The sequence below is a fragment of the Oncorhynchus kisutch genome, unplaced genomic scaffold (genome assembly GCF_002021735.2).
Source record: "Oncorhynchus kisutch isolate 150728-3 unplaced genomic scaffold, Okis_V2 Okis02a-Okis13b_hom, whole genome shotgun sequence".
NCBI lineage: Eukaryota > Metazoa > Chordata > Actinopteri > Salmoniformes > Salmonidae > Oncorhynchus > Oncorhynchus kisutch.
Window position 1 is genome coordinate 4,572,632 of NW_022261979.1, and position 14,538 is coordinate 4,587,169.

The 14,538-nt window shown below is 43.9% G+C and overlaps 2 protein-coding genes across 4 annotated transcripts in view; both read right to left on the reverse strand.

The window, feature by feature from the left end:
• The window catches only part of LOC109884497 (serine/threonine-protein kinase 31), a 39,144-nt gene extending 29,547 nt beyond the window's left edge, over positions 1-9,597 (reverse strand). For 2 of the 3 annotated variants that reach the window (XM_031812237.1, XM_031812235.1), the window contains exons 1-7: positions 9,232-9,359; positions 9,082-9,134; positions 8,813-8,911; positions 8,648-8,716; positions 7,278-7,436; positions 6,953-7,075; positions 6,649-6,860 (exon numbers count right to left, since the gene is read on the reverse strand). In XM_031812237.1, coding sequence (XP_031668097.1) covers positions 6,649-6,860; positions 6,953-7,075; positions 7,278-7,436; positions 8,648-8,716; positions 8,813-8,911; positions 9,082-9,134; positions 9,232-9,250 — 734 coding nt within the window. In that variant the 5' untranslated portion in view covers positions 9,251-9,359. Of the gene's footprint in view, positions 1-6,648; positions 6,861-6,952; positions 7,076-7,277; positions 7,437-8,647; positions 8,717-8,812; positions 8,912-9,081; positions 9,135-9,231; positions 9,360-9,484 lie in introns of those variants that run through there. The other variant, XM_031812236.1, reaches the window with a different exon arrangement.
• A 2,645-nt stretch (positions 9,598-12,242) lies between these two features.
• LOC109884495 (mitochondrial assembly of ribosomal large subunit protein 1-like) lies at positions 12,243-14,451 on the reverse strand. Its single transcript, XM_020476464.2, has 4 exons — positions 13,991-14,451; positions 13,305-13,483; positions 12,970-13,051; positions 12,243-12,431 (listed from the first exon to the last, which is right to left on the reverse strand). The coding sequence occupies exons 1-4, from the start codon at positions 14,298-14,300 to the stop codon at positions 12,271-12,273; spliced, it is 732 nt and encodes a 243-aa protein (XP_020332053.2). The 5' UTR covers positions 14,301-14,451; the 3' UTR covers positions 12,243-12,270.
• Between the last annotated feature and the right edge of the window lie 87 nt (positions 14,452-14,538).

Sequence of the window (14,538 nt, forward strand, 5' to 3'; positions counted from 1 at the left end):
GGTAGGGGTGAAGTGACTATGCATAGATAATAAACAGAGAGTAGCAGCAGTGGACATGTAGGTAGGGGTGAAGTGACTATGTATAGATAATAAACAGAGAGTAGCAGCAGTGTACATGTAGGTAGGGGTAAAGTGACTATGCATAGATAATAAACAGAGAGTAGCAGCAGTGTACATGTAGGTAGGGGTAAAGTGACTATGTATAGATAATAAACAGAGAGTACATGTAGGTAGGGGTAAAGTGACTATGCATAGATAATAAACAGAGAGTAGCAGCAGTGTACATGTAGGTAGGGGTAAAGTGACTATGTATAGATAATAAACAGAGAGTAGCAGCAGTGTACATGTAGGTAGGGGTAAAGTGACTATGCATAGATAATAAACAGAGAGTAGCAGCAGTGTACATGTAGGTAGGGGTAAAGTGACTATGCATAGATAATAAACAGAGAGTAGCAGCAGTGTACATGTAGGTAGGGGTGAAGTGACTATGCATAGATAATAAACAGAGAGTAGCAGCAGTGGACATGTAGGTAGGGGTAAAGTGACTATGTATAGATAATAAACAGAGAGTAGCAGCAGTGTACATGTAGGTAGGGGTGAAGTGACTATGTATAGATAATAAACAGAGAGTACATGTAGGTAGGGGTGAAGTGACTATGTATAGATAATAAACAGAGAGTAGCAGCAGTGTACATGTAGGTAGGGGTAAAGTGACTATGCATAGATAATAAACAGAGAGTAGCAGCAGTGTACATGTAGGTAGGGGTGAAGTGACTATGCATAGATAATAAACAGAGAGTAGCAGCAGTGTACATGTAGGTAGGGGTGAAGTGACTATGCATAGATAATAAACAGAGAGTAGCAGCAGTGTACATGTAGGTAGGGGTGAAGTGACTATGTATAGATAATAAACAGAGAGTAGCAGCAGTGTACATGTAGGTAGGGGTGAAGTGACTATGTATAGATAATAAACAGAGTAGCAGCAGTGTACATGTAGGTAGGGGTGAAGTGACTATGTATAGATAATAAACAGAGAGTAGCAGCAGTGTACATGTAGGTAGGGGTAAAGTGACTATGCATAGATAATAAACAGAGAGTAGCAGCAGTGTACATGTAGGTAGGGGTGAAGTGACTATGTATAGATAATAAACAGAGAGTAGCAGCAGTGTACATGTAGGTAGGGGTGAAGTGACTATGCATAGATAATAAACAGAGAGTAGCAGCAGTGTACATGTAGGTAGGGGTAAAGTGACTATGCATAGATAATAAACAGAGAGTAGCAGCAGTGTACATGTAGGTAGGGGTAAAGTGACTATGCATAGATAATAAACAGAGAGTAGCAGCAGTGTACATGTAGGTAGGGGTGAAGTGACTATGTATAGATAATAAACAGAGAGTAGCAGCAGTGGACATGTAGGTAGGGGTGAAGTGACTATGTATAGATAATAAACAGAGAGTAGCAGCAGTGTACATGTAGGTAGGGGTAAAGTGACTATGCATAGATAATAAACAGAGAGTAGCAGCAGTGTACATGTAGGTAGGGGTGAAGTGACTATGTATAGATAATAAACAGAGAGTAGCAGCAGAGTACATGTAGGTAGGGGTAAAGTGACTATGTATAGATAATAAACAGAGAGTAGCAGCAGTGTACATGTAGGTAGGGGTGAAGTGACTATGTATAGATAATAAACAGAGAGTAGCAGCAGAGTACATGTAGGTAGGGGTAAAGTGACTATGTATAGATAATAAACAGAGAGTAGCAGCAGTGTACATGTAGGTAGGGGTAAAGTGATAGATAATAAACAGAGAGTAGCAGCAGTGTACATGTAGGTAGGGGTAAAGTGACTATGTATAGATAATAAACAGAGAGTAGCAGCAGTGTACATGTAGGTAGGGGTAAAGTGATAGATAATAAACAGAGAGTAGCAGCAGTGTACATGTAGGTAGGGGTAAAGTGACTATGTATAGATAATAAACAGAGAGTAGCAGCAGTGTACATGTAGGTAGGGGTAAAGTGACTATGTATAGATAATAAACAGAGAGTAGCAGCAGTGTAAAAACAAAGGGACCAATGTAAATAGCCTGGTGGCCATTTGACTAATTGTTCAGCAGTCTTATGCTTGGGGGTAGAATCTGTTAAGGAGCCTTTTGGTCCCCGACTTGGTGCTCCGGTACCGCTTGACGTGCGGTAGAAGAGAAAACAGTATGACTTGGGTGACTGGAGTCTCTGACAATTGTATGTGCTTTCCTCTGATACCGCCTGGTATAGAGGTCCTGGATGGCAGGACGCTTGCCCCCAGTGATGTACTGGGCCCTACACACTACCCTCTGTAGCGCCTTATGGTCAGATGCCGAGCATTTGCCATACCAGGCGGTGATGCAACCGGTCAGGATGCTCTCGATGGTGCAGCTGTAGAACTTTTTGAGGATCTGGGGACCCATGCCAAGCTTTTTCAGTCTCCTGAGGGGGAAAAGGTGTTGTGTGCCCTCTTCACAACTGTCTTGGTGTGTTTGGACCATAATTGTTCTTTTGTGATGTGGACACCAAGGACCTTGAAACTCTCGACCCGCTCCACTACAGCCCCGTTGATGTTAATGCCTTTCCCCGTAGTCCACGATCAGCTCCTTTGTCTTGCTCACACTGAGGGAGAGATTGTTGTCCTGGCACCACATTGCCAGGTCTCTGAGCTGATCATTCAGGTGATCACCCAGATTGGCCAGTCGTGTGAGAACCTCGTCATCATTCAAACGGTCAGACAAGTGAAAATTATGGTCAGTAAAGAAAACTTTAAGCTCGTCTCGAAATAAAAAAAAATAAAAAAAATCTATATTTTGTATCCATTTAATAATTTTGCACGCCCAATTTCAGTTTTTGATTTGTTAAAAAAGTTTGAAATATCCAATAAATGTCGTTCCACTTCATGATTGTGTCCCACTTGTTGTTGATTCTTCACAAAAAAATACAGTTTTATATCTTTATGCTTGAAGCCTGAAATGTGGCAAAAGGTCGCAAAGTTCAAGGGGGCCGAATACTTTCGCAAGGCACTGTATACCAGGAGCTGCACCAGGCCGACCACGTCTGTTGACTCATCCAGCTGTAACAGACATATACCAGGAGCTCTGCCGCGTCTGTTGACTCATCCAGCTGTAACAGACATATACCAGGAGCTCTGCCAGGCCCGCCACGTCTGTTGACTCATCCAGCTGTAACAGACATATACCAGGAGCTGTGCCAGGCCCGCCACGTCTGTTGACTCATTCAGCTGTAATGCACAGAATTCACTGGCATGTATGTGAAGCAGTAATTGTTTCAAAACATCTCCTGCCATGTCACTGATGAGTCATGAAACGGCGTTGTTTGATGGAGTCATTGTCTGTATAGTTTTTTTTAACCTTTTCCCCCAGCATTGTCCCAGCCATATCCTCGGCAGCAGGAATAATTAAATACTTCCACTATAGTATGAGGCTTGCCTGTCCTAGCCACTCGGTAGCTCACCATATAAGACTCTTCTAGCCCCTTCTTATTAATGGTATCTGTTGCTTTTATACATGTCTCATTACTCAAACGTCGTCTTAATTCTCGCTCCCAAAAATTCCTATGGCTTATTTTTCAAATTGGTATGTTTTGTTTCTAAATGTCTGCACAAGAGTGAAGGTTTCATTGAGTTGTGAGATAGTACTTTGCACATATACACACACTGTGGTTGAGGAAAGGCACTACTCACAATATGAGTGAACCCCAAATCAATGTAGTTCTCATCATATTTGCGCCTCTTCAATGGTCCAACGTCCCTGTCTGTTGTTCGGTGCTTTCCCGGGTAAGGGGGTAGTAGCTCTTCAGCTGCATCAGATTCACAACTGTCAGTGTCCATGCTAGCTGGGCTAACAACAATTGTAGAATTACTGATGCTAGCTGGGCTAACAACAAATGTAGAATTACTGATGCTAGCTGGGCTAACAACAAATGTAGAATTATTGATGCTAGCATTGGATGTGCTCGTGGAACAACTTGTGTCGTCAACAGGTGCAGGTGTAGTACTGCTGGTAGTAGCAGTACTACCAGTAGAGCTGGTATGCGTCTATGGACATGGGCCTTACTTTAAAAAAAAACATTAATCAATTTTCACACAAACAGAATGAGCAGCAGCTACGTTTGGCTAAATACGGACTGTGAGTGGAATTCCCGCGAGAGAGTAATGGTTAATGTGAATGGATGTTAATTATTTGACTAGGCTACCTGTATTTGACAATGTGTTATTTTGCTGAACACTATATGGTTTCATTACATTTTTTGGGCAGTGAAAGAAGAATACTCCAGTTGAGAAAAAAACCTCACTGTTGTAAATGTGAATACAAATAAAATATTGTATTATATGTCGTACTCCCAACGGCATTGCGCGTACGTACCCCAGTTTGGGAATACCTGGTCTAGGGTATCCGGGAGGATGCTGTTGGCTACAGGGCGGTAATCATTTAGGCAGGTTACCTTCGCTTCCTTAGGCACAGAGACTATGATGGTCTGCTTGAAACATGTAGGGATTACAGACTCAGTCTGGGAGAGGTTGAAGATGTCAGTGAAGACTCGTGCCAGTTGGTCCGCACATACTTTGAGTACACGTCCTGGTAATCCATCTGGCCCGCGGCTTTGTGAATGTTGACCTGTTTAAAGGTCTTGCTCACATCGGCTACAGAGAGTGTTTTCACACACTCATCCAGAACAGCTTGTGCTCTCGTGCATGCTTCAGTGTTGCTTGCCTCAAAGCAAACATAAAAGGCTCATCTGGTAGGCTCGCGTCACTGGGCAGCTCACGTCTGGGTTTCCCTTTGTAGTCCGCAATAGTTTTCAAGCCCTGCCACATCCGACGAGCGTCAGAGCCAGTGTAGTAGGATTCAATGTTAATCCTGTATTGACGCTTTGCTCATTTGATGGTTCGTCTGAGGGCATAGTGGGATTTCTTATAAGCGTCCGGATTAGTGTCCCGCTTCCTTGAAAGCATCAGATCTAGCCTTTATCTCGATGCGGATGTTGCCTGTAATCCATGGCTTCTGGTTGGGGTATGTACGTACGGTCACCGTGGGGACGATGTCATTGATGCACTTATTGATGAAGCCAATGACTGATGTGGTGTACTCCTCAATGCCATTGGAGGAATCCCAGAACATATTCCAGTGTCTGCTAGCAAAACAGTCCTGTCAAGTAGCATCCATGTCATCTGACCACTTCCGTATTGAGCGAGTCACTTGTACTTCCTGATTTAGTTTTTTGCTTGTAAGCAGGAATCAGGAGGATAGAATTATGGTCAGATTTGCCAAATGGAGGGCAGGGGAGAGCTTTGTATGCATCTCTGTGTGTGGAGTAAAGGTGGTCTAGTTTTTTTCCCTCTAATTGCACATGTGATAGGCTGGTAAAAATGTGGTAAAACTGATTTAAGTTTGCCTGCATTAAAGTCCCCGGCCACTAGGAGTGCCACTTCTGGGCGAGCATTTTCTTGTTTGCTTATGGCCTTATAGAGTTGGTTGAGTGCGGTCTGTGGTGGTAAATAGACGGCTACGAATAATATAGATGAGAACTCTCTTGGTAGATAGTGTGGTCTACAGCATATCATATACTCTACCTCAGGCAAGCAATACCTCGAGACTCCTTTAATATTAGACATCGCTCACCAGCTGTTATTGACAAAGACACACACCCCCACCCCTAGTCTTACCAGACATAGCGTTTCTGTTCTGCCGGTGCATGGAAAATCTCGCCAGCTCTATATTATCCGTGTCGTCGTTCAGCCACGACTCGGTGAAACATAAGATTACAGTTCTTAATGTCCCGTTGGTAGGATAATCAAAGATTAATTTTATTTTCCAATGATTGCGTGTTAGCAAGTAGAACGGAAGGCAGTGGGAGTTACTCGCTCGTCTATGGATTCTCAGAAGGCAGCCCGATCTCCCAATTTTTAAAAAACATTTTTTATTTTACTAGGCAAGTCAGTTAAGAACAAAATCTTATTTTCAATGACGGCCTAGGAACAGTGGGTTAACTGCCTGTTCAGGGGCAGAACGACAGATTTGTACCTTGTAAGCTCTGGGATTTGAACTTGCAACCTTCCGTTTACTAGTCCAACGCTCTAACCACTAGGCTACCCTGCCGCCCCAATACCATTCACAGCACAAGATTATTAATTTCAAGTGAAAAAGTCAAAGTATGGGCCACTGCGAACAACCCTGATTCAACTACTTGCAAAGCTCTTCATTAGTTGAATCAGCTGTGCTAGTGCTGGGCTGGAACAAAACATTTCCAGTCCTTGGGATCCCAGAGGAACAGACAGAAAACACAGTCCTAGACAGACAGGTGTCTTACTTCATTATCCCAGCGGAACAGACAGACAGGTATCTTACTTCATTATCCCAGCGGAACAGACAGGTATCTTACTTCCTTATCCCAGCGGAACAGACAGACAGGTGTCTTACTTCATTATCCCAGTGGAACAGACAGACAGGTATCTTATTTCATTATCCCAGCGGAACAGACAGACAGGTGTCTTACTTCATTATCCCAGTGGAACAGACAGGTATCTTACTTCATTATCCCAGCGGAACAGACAGACAGGTGTCTTACTTCATTATCCCAGCGGAACAGACAGACAGGTATCTTACTTCATTGAAAGGGGACTCTGGTCGGGGAAAACAGGCCGTAGTTTGGGCATGCAGACTGTAGAGCCAGGTATGTCCCCATCCCCCTGGGGGCCAGGCCAATCCAACACCCGCTGAGGCCACGGGCAATGGGACTCCTGCAGGGCCCGCACAGACATGGGGCCCTCACGGTTACTCCCCGGGAGGGTGAACTTGGCAAACTTCATCTTCAAAACCTAAGAGAGCATTTTATTGTCAGTTTTCAAGATGTGCCTTGAGTCATAAAAACTCCTTACAGGACATAACAGACAGAGGTTTGTTTGAGGACCTCTTCACCGATGTCCAGGTTTCCCTGAAAGGCCTGGACCAGGACGGTCCCGTCCAAGCAGACAGACTTCTTCTGGATGCGGACCTTCTTCCCATAGATCAGATTCTGAAGGAAGGCCTTTCCCTAAAGTGCAAAACAAGACAATGCACATTTTGTGAGCAGAAGGACTCTACTGAAAATACATCACAATGTCTCAACCCATTCACACATATATGACACCAAATACTAAACACTAACCCTTAAGATAACAATCCTATTTTGCGTGGGGGACCTGCCATATTTCCACATAGACATTAATGACAGCACATGGAGAGGAACAGAGTACCTGCAGGAAATGTGCTGAGTCTTGGTCAGTGGACACACTGAAGCCCTGGAACTTGTACTTCTTGACCAGACAAGGTGCCTGTAGATCCCCTGGCAGCTCCACCAGAGCTGACCGACTGACAAACTCTGTGTTCCCATAGTCAATGTAGGACACGTGAAACTGGACACAAGATGGAGATTGGAATGTCAGTCTGCATTCCAAATGACATCCTATTCCCTATATAATGCACTACTTTTGACCAGGGCCTATAGGGATAAGTAGTGCACTATAGGGAATAGGGTGCCATTTGGAAACAATGTTTCTTTTAAAGACAAGTTGGATACATAATCAGTCAGCACCACAGCCAGCCTCCTCACGCCAGTCAGCATCACAGCCAGCCTCCTCACGTCAGTCATCACCACAGCCATCCTCCTCATGCCAGTCAGCACCACAGCCTCCTCAGGTCAGTCATCACCACAGCCAGCCTCCTCACACCAGTCATCACCACTGCCAGCCTCCTCACGCCAGTCATCACCACAGGCAGCCTCCTCACACCAGTCATCACCACAGGCAGCCTCCTCACACTAGTCATCACCACAGCCAGCCTCCTCACACTAGTCATCACCACAGCCTCCTCACACTAGTCATTACCACAGCCTCCTCACGTCAGTCATCACCACAGCCTCCTCACGTCAGTCATCACCACAGCCTCCTCACGTCAGTCATCACCACAGCCTCCTCACGCCAGTCATCACCACAGCCAGCCTCCTCACACTAGTCATCACCACAGCCTCCTCACACTAGTCATTACCACAGCCTCCTCACGTCAGTCATCACCACAGCCTCCTCACGTCAGTCATCACCACAGCCTCCTCACGTCAGTCATCACCACAGCCTCCTCACGTCAGTCATCACCACAGCCTCCTCACGTCAGTCATCACCACAGCCTCCTCACGTCAGTCATCACCACAGCCTCCTCACGTCAGTCATCACCACAGCCTCCTCACGTCAGTCATCACCACAGCCTCCTCACGTCAGTCATCACCACAGCCTCCTCACGTCAGTTAGCACAACATCATCCCGAGATAACACTGCAGGCTGTTGTTTAGTTTATGGCCCGGGGGGTTTACACACCAGCTGCAAATCCAAATCTATTACCTGTCTAACCACTTAACTTCCATACCAGGATCTCATCAGCACAGCCTCAGATCATGCTTGTGTCAGAATGAAGATATGAACCACAATGATACATTGATAAGCACCCTCACGCTTTTCCAGACAGCGAGATGGTCAGCGTGTCCCAAATTCCCCATAGGGTTCTGGTCAAAAGTAGTGCACTTTATAGGGAATAGGGTGCCATGTGGGTAGTATCCAGACACTCATTGACTCACATTATCAGTCTGCTGCAGAACCTTGCACCTGTACCAACAGCTGTCCTCAGAGAAGACTGCCCCATAAATCTAGATGCAAACACAAGATAGATGCAATGTATGAATCCAATGATAATGGTTTCTCTCTTCTCCATCACTCTAAGTCTAGGTTCTACCTTTCTTTACCTTCTGAGGATTGGGACTTCCAAGTACCCTTGGGGCTGTTGGGCATTTGTCTGCCAAGGCTTTTCTTATGTTGTCAATGGCTTGATCGTCCTTGACATTCTACAACACATAACAAACAAACAGATGGGAGTTTACTGTGTACATGTTTGGGTTACATTTCTTTGGTGTTCTTGTGTAAATCAAACGGATCAATCAACAGGTGAAATGTTCAACCAACGTTCTAACGTTAATTAATCCAATAGTGGTATGTGCTACGTGCAGTTAGCTACCTGCGCCCAAAACGTAATGGCGTCCAAAACGTGTGTTACACCAACAAGCTCCACTAAAATTAAATGAAACCAGTATTAATACGCAAAGGATATTTTTCATAATTAAGTGGATAGTTATAGAAATATTTAGACGACAAAAAGAATACTCACTATTCTCACCGTCCATCATTCATTGGTCAATGTTTATAGGTTGATTGGCTGTGATGTAAAAAACGCAACATGATAATGAGCTAGAATGCATGGCTACGGCTCCCTGGCTAGGCCAACGTGAAATGTATCCATTTATAAATTCAAGTTTTGGGAGAAATAATTTGTTCTAAAAAACAGATGTTGTCCATGAAGTTACCGTGGAAACAGACAAACATATATTTTTAATTACAGTAGGTCAACCTAATAATCTCACCTGTTTGGATCTTGATATGGGTCTTCTGTAAACGAAAGAAACGTATACACTTGACCTCATGCTGAGGTCAAGCGGTTCATGGAAAAACCTGACCCTCGAAGACACATTTTTTATGTGATACTCTACAGTGGGTCTCTTAGCAGGTGTAAATAATGTGTAGTACATATTAAAGCGATAAGGCACGAGGGGGTGTGGTATATTGCCAATATACCACGGCCAAGGGCTGTTCTTAAATCTGACGCAACGCGGAGTGCCTTGATACAGCCCGTAGCCGTGGTATAGTAGCCATATACAACAAACTCCCGAGGTGCCTTATTGCTATTATAAACTGGTTACCAACATAATTAGAGCAGTAAAAATACATGATTTGTCATACACGTGGTATAGGGTCTGATATACCACGGCTGTCAGCCAATCTGGATTCAGGGCTCAAACAACCCAGTTTATAATAGTTGAATATTGAATACATCATACTGTGTAAATAAAGGTACGTTTGTTATTCAACATGATAGTAACATGGTACTTAAGTAAAAAATACTTGAAAGTACTACTTAAGTTGTTTTTTAGGGGGGTATCTTTACTTTACTAAAGATAATTTTGACAACTTTTACTACCCTACATTCCTAAAGAAAATGTACTTTTTACTCTATACATTTTCCATGACACCCAAAAGTACTCATTACGTTTTGAATGCTTAGCAGGACAGGAAAATTGTCTAATTATCACACTTATCAAGAGAACATTCCTGGTCATCCCTACTGCCTCTGATCTGGGGGACTCACTAAACAGAGAACATTCCTGGTCATCCCTACTGCCTCTGATCTGGAGGACTCACTAAACAGAGAACATCCCTGGTCATCCCTACTGCCTCTGATCTGGCGGACTCACTAAACAGAGAACATCCCTGGTCATCCCTACTGCCTCTGATCTGGAGGACTCATTAAACAGAGAACATCCCTGGTCATCCCTACTGCCTCTGATCTGGCGGACTCACTAAACAGAGAACATCCCTGGTCATCCCTACTGCCTCTGATCTGGCGGACTCACTAAACAGAGAACATCCCTGGTCATCCCTACTGCCTCTGATCTGGAGGACTCACTAAACAGAGAACATCCCTGGTCATCCCTACTGCCTCTGATCTGGGGGACTCACTAAACAGAGAACATCCCTGGTCATCCCTACTGCCTCTGATCTGGAGGACTCACTAAACAGAGAACATCCCTGGTCATCCCTACTGCCTCTGATCTGGAGGACTCACTAAACAGAGAACATCCCTGGTCATCCCTACTGCCTCTGATCTGGCGGACTCACTAAACAGAGAACATCCCTGGTCATCCCTACTGCCTCTGATCTGGAGGACTCACTAAACAGAGAACATCCCTGGTCATCCCTACTGCCTCTGATCTGGAGGACTCACTAAACAGAGAACATCCCTGGTCATCCCTACTGCCTCTGATCTGGAGGACTCACTAAACAGAGAACATCCCTGGTCATCCCTACTGCCTCTGATCTGGAGGACTCACTAAACAGAGAACATCCCTGGTCATCCCTACTGCCTCTGATCTGGAGGACTCACTAAACAGAGAACATCCCTGGTCATCCCTACTGCCTCTGATCTGGAGGACTCACTAAACAGAGAACATCCCTGGTCATCCCTACTGCCTCTGATCTGGAGGACTCACTAAACAGAGAACATCCCTGGTCATCCCTACTGCCTCTGATCTGGGGGACTCACTAAACAGAGAACATCCCTGGTCATCACTACTGCCTCTGATCTGGAGGACTCACTAAACAGAGAACATCCCTGGTCATCCCTACTGCCTCTGATCTGGAGGACTCACTAAACAGAGAACATCCCTGGTCATCCCTACTGCCTCTGATCTGGAGGACTCACTAAAAACATGCTTTGTTTGTAAATAATGTCTGAGTGTTGGACCAAGCCCCTGGCTTTCCGTAAATTAAAACAAGAAAATACTTTATATAAGAAATGTCATTATTTATATTTTTACTCAAGTAGTATTTTACCGGGCGACTAACTTTTATTTGAGTAATATTTTCTTAAGGTATCTTTACTCTTACTCAAGTTTGAAAATTGGGTACTTTTTCCATTACTGATCGTTCTTAAGTTACAAGGAGCTGCACAAGACCATATTTTGTTTAGCTTTATACACTGACTATAGCCAACAAACAATTGTTCTGTTGTTTATATACCAACTCTGCACCAGATGTCACTGTTACCATCTACTGAATGTAATAATGTGTGGCTAGCCAGGAATCATCATGAACAATACAATATCTTATGAAAAGGATTTTATGAAATGAATTCTTTATTAAAATTCAGTCTTCTGATGAAATGCCCAAACAACCATTGTCACTGAATCCCCCTCCCCATCGCATCAATACATCTCAAAACACACAAAAACACCCTAAACCCCAAGCTACATTCCAGTGCAAACACTAACAACCATGATTGTAAGACACTTCTTGTGTCATCTAGTCTGCATAGCAGACTGGTTTATAATGGTAAAAAAGATCAAAACTTAGAGGACAACTTCAATTTACAGGCTGAATTCAACCAGTAACGGCAGTTTTAAACATTTGGAATCAGCCCCAAATGGTACACTGCTTTTCTCTACATAGTGCACTACTTTTGACCAGGACCCATAGGACTCCGGTCAAAAGTAGTGCACTATAAAGGGAATAGGGTGCCATTTAGGAAGCAGACTCAGTGTCTCTTCTTTTCAATAAATAACACTCCAGTTTCAACAGTTCTTTAATTGTTGAGTCACTTGGTGACATTGACATCGGCTCCGTATATGAAGTCCTCTGGGAGCGTCTCAACAGGGATGGAGCTCAACTGTTCATCAAGAGAACGTAGTGTCCACAGCTTCTCCAGTTCATACACCTCTCTGGTCTCTGGTAGCATGAAGTGGACCACCATCCTTCCTACAGGGAGGAAAGGAGAGAGAGAGAGGGAGAGAGAGAAGGGAGGTAGAGAGAGACAGAGAGAGAGAGAGAAGGGGGAGAGAAGGGTGAGAGAGAGAGGAGACAGAGACAGGAGACAGAGACGACAGCAATGGGATTAGCAAGTAAGAAATTGACATTATCACATAACCTTAACTTATTACCCACATGTATAGCTTCCGTCCCTCTCCTCACCCCTACCTTGGCTCGAACCAGGGACCCTCTGCTCAGACAACAGTCACCCACGAAGCATCGTTACCCATTGCGCCACAAAAGTCACGGCCCTTGCAGAGCAAGGGGAACTACTACTTCAAGGCCTCAGAGCGAGTGACGTCACCGATTGAAACGCTATTAGCGAGCACCACCGCTAACTAGCTAGCCATTTCACATCGGTTACACACATATCCTGAGAAAATATATCAGTGTAATATTTCTAGAGACCATCAGTGTGTTGTTTCGGTAAATTATTCTAATCGTCATGTACTGTAATCCACAGCCAGGAGCAGATCATCAAACATACCAAAGTCAATGCACATCCAGTCTTCTGCATCCTTTCCCTCAATGTTGGCATGTGGGTCCCCATCTTTCTTCATATATTTGTACTGCCAAAATATAACATGTATTACAACACAGTGGTGCCAAATGTACATGGCGTTTTCTGCACAGCTTTGACCAGCAGCACCATTATTCACATGTTCCAAATACAGTTGCAAAATTTCAGTAACTCGTCCGGAAATTCCCAGGTTTCCTGCTTATCCCTTCGGATTCTGTGATTCTTCCTACCAGGATTTCTGGAAATTTGGGGAATGTTACCGGAATTCTGCAAACCTACAATTGATCCAATAAAGGAATTACCACTTTAATGGCGTAGAGGGCCATGGCACGGAGGTGTCTTGAGGAGGATCCGCTGACAACGATGAAGTAGTCTGTGTACTTGATGTCCTCAGGCACCTTGATGACACAGATGTCTGCTGCATTCTCCTGGCGCAGCAGGGACACCAACACGCTGATGTTAAAGTCCTCCTGTGGGTTTCCTACAGCAAGGGGAGAATCATCACACTAAACAGTCCTTCAGTATGTTCATTCGTAATACACTAGCCTGGGTGTATTGTATCAGTAACAAAGTAAAGGAAGTTTAAGTTTAAAATGTTACATAGAATCTATCCTGTGAAACATGTTTTGGAAGGATTCCAGCTAAATATAGACTATAACTGATTTCTGTGGAATGGAAAAGGAGATGCATTTATGCATTTATTTTTTGCCGGTATTTATAGTAGAACGTTTTGGAGGTGAGTAAACTCCGACAGTTATCCCTATATGAAGCTTTATAATTGGTCTACAGAAAAGTGTCATCTACAAGCCTGTATTTTCGAAAAAATACGTAACGAATTTTAAGACGAAGTGGCAGGTATGGCGCTTAGCTACATCAGATAGTGTGACTTTGTAATTTAATTGGGTTACAAGGCTGTAACCATGTAACGTTACTCACACTACTAACGTTAGCTAGCTAGTTGTCTGAGTCGATTTTTAGTTCTACTTACTTTGGCTTGAGTCACTCTGCATCTCATATTCATCTTGTTGTGCCAGAAGCTTGCCAGGGCTGTCCGACTTCAAAACATTCTCTTCATTATGTAAATCGGCGTAATATCGTCTAATACCGTTGTAAAATGCAGAGAGATGTGGATGCATTTGTTGAGAGGCAAGACATGTATAACGTCGATACAAAAATGTTGTGCTGCGTCGCGCTTTTGAAATTAAACATGCACCTCTAACGACACCAGTATACCCTCGAAGAACATTATGTGAAAGTATCTGAGAGACAAATTGCCTAGAACAATGTAGTACATACATGATTTAGCTATCGTGTCATTGCCATTAAAACGCATGTAATTTTGGTTTGTTTTTCAAAGGACTGTCTAGAAACAGGAAGTGTTTCTGATTCCAGGACTCTGATTGGTTGAGGTGGTTTCTTCGCTGTTTACGCTTCATTCCGTACAGTACTCCTCCTGGATGCGCTTTACCGCCGCCTAATGTAGAGGAGTGGGACTTTGTGAAGTAGCACACCAAATAATATTGCGCTCGTTTCAGC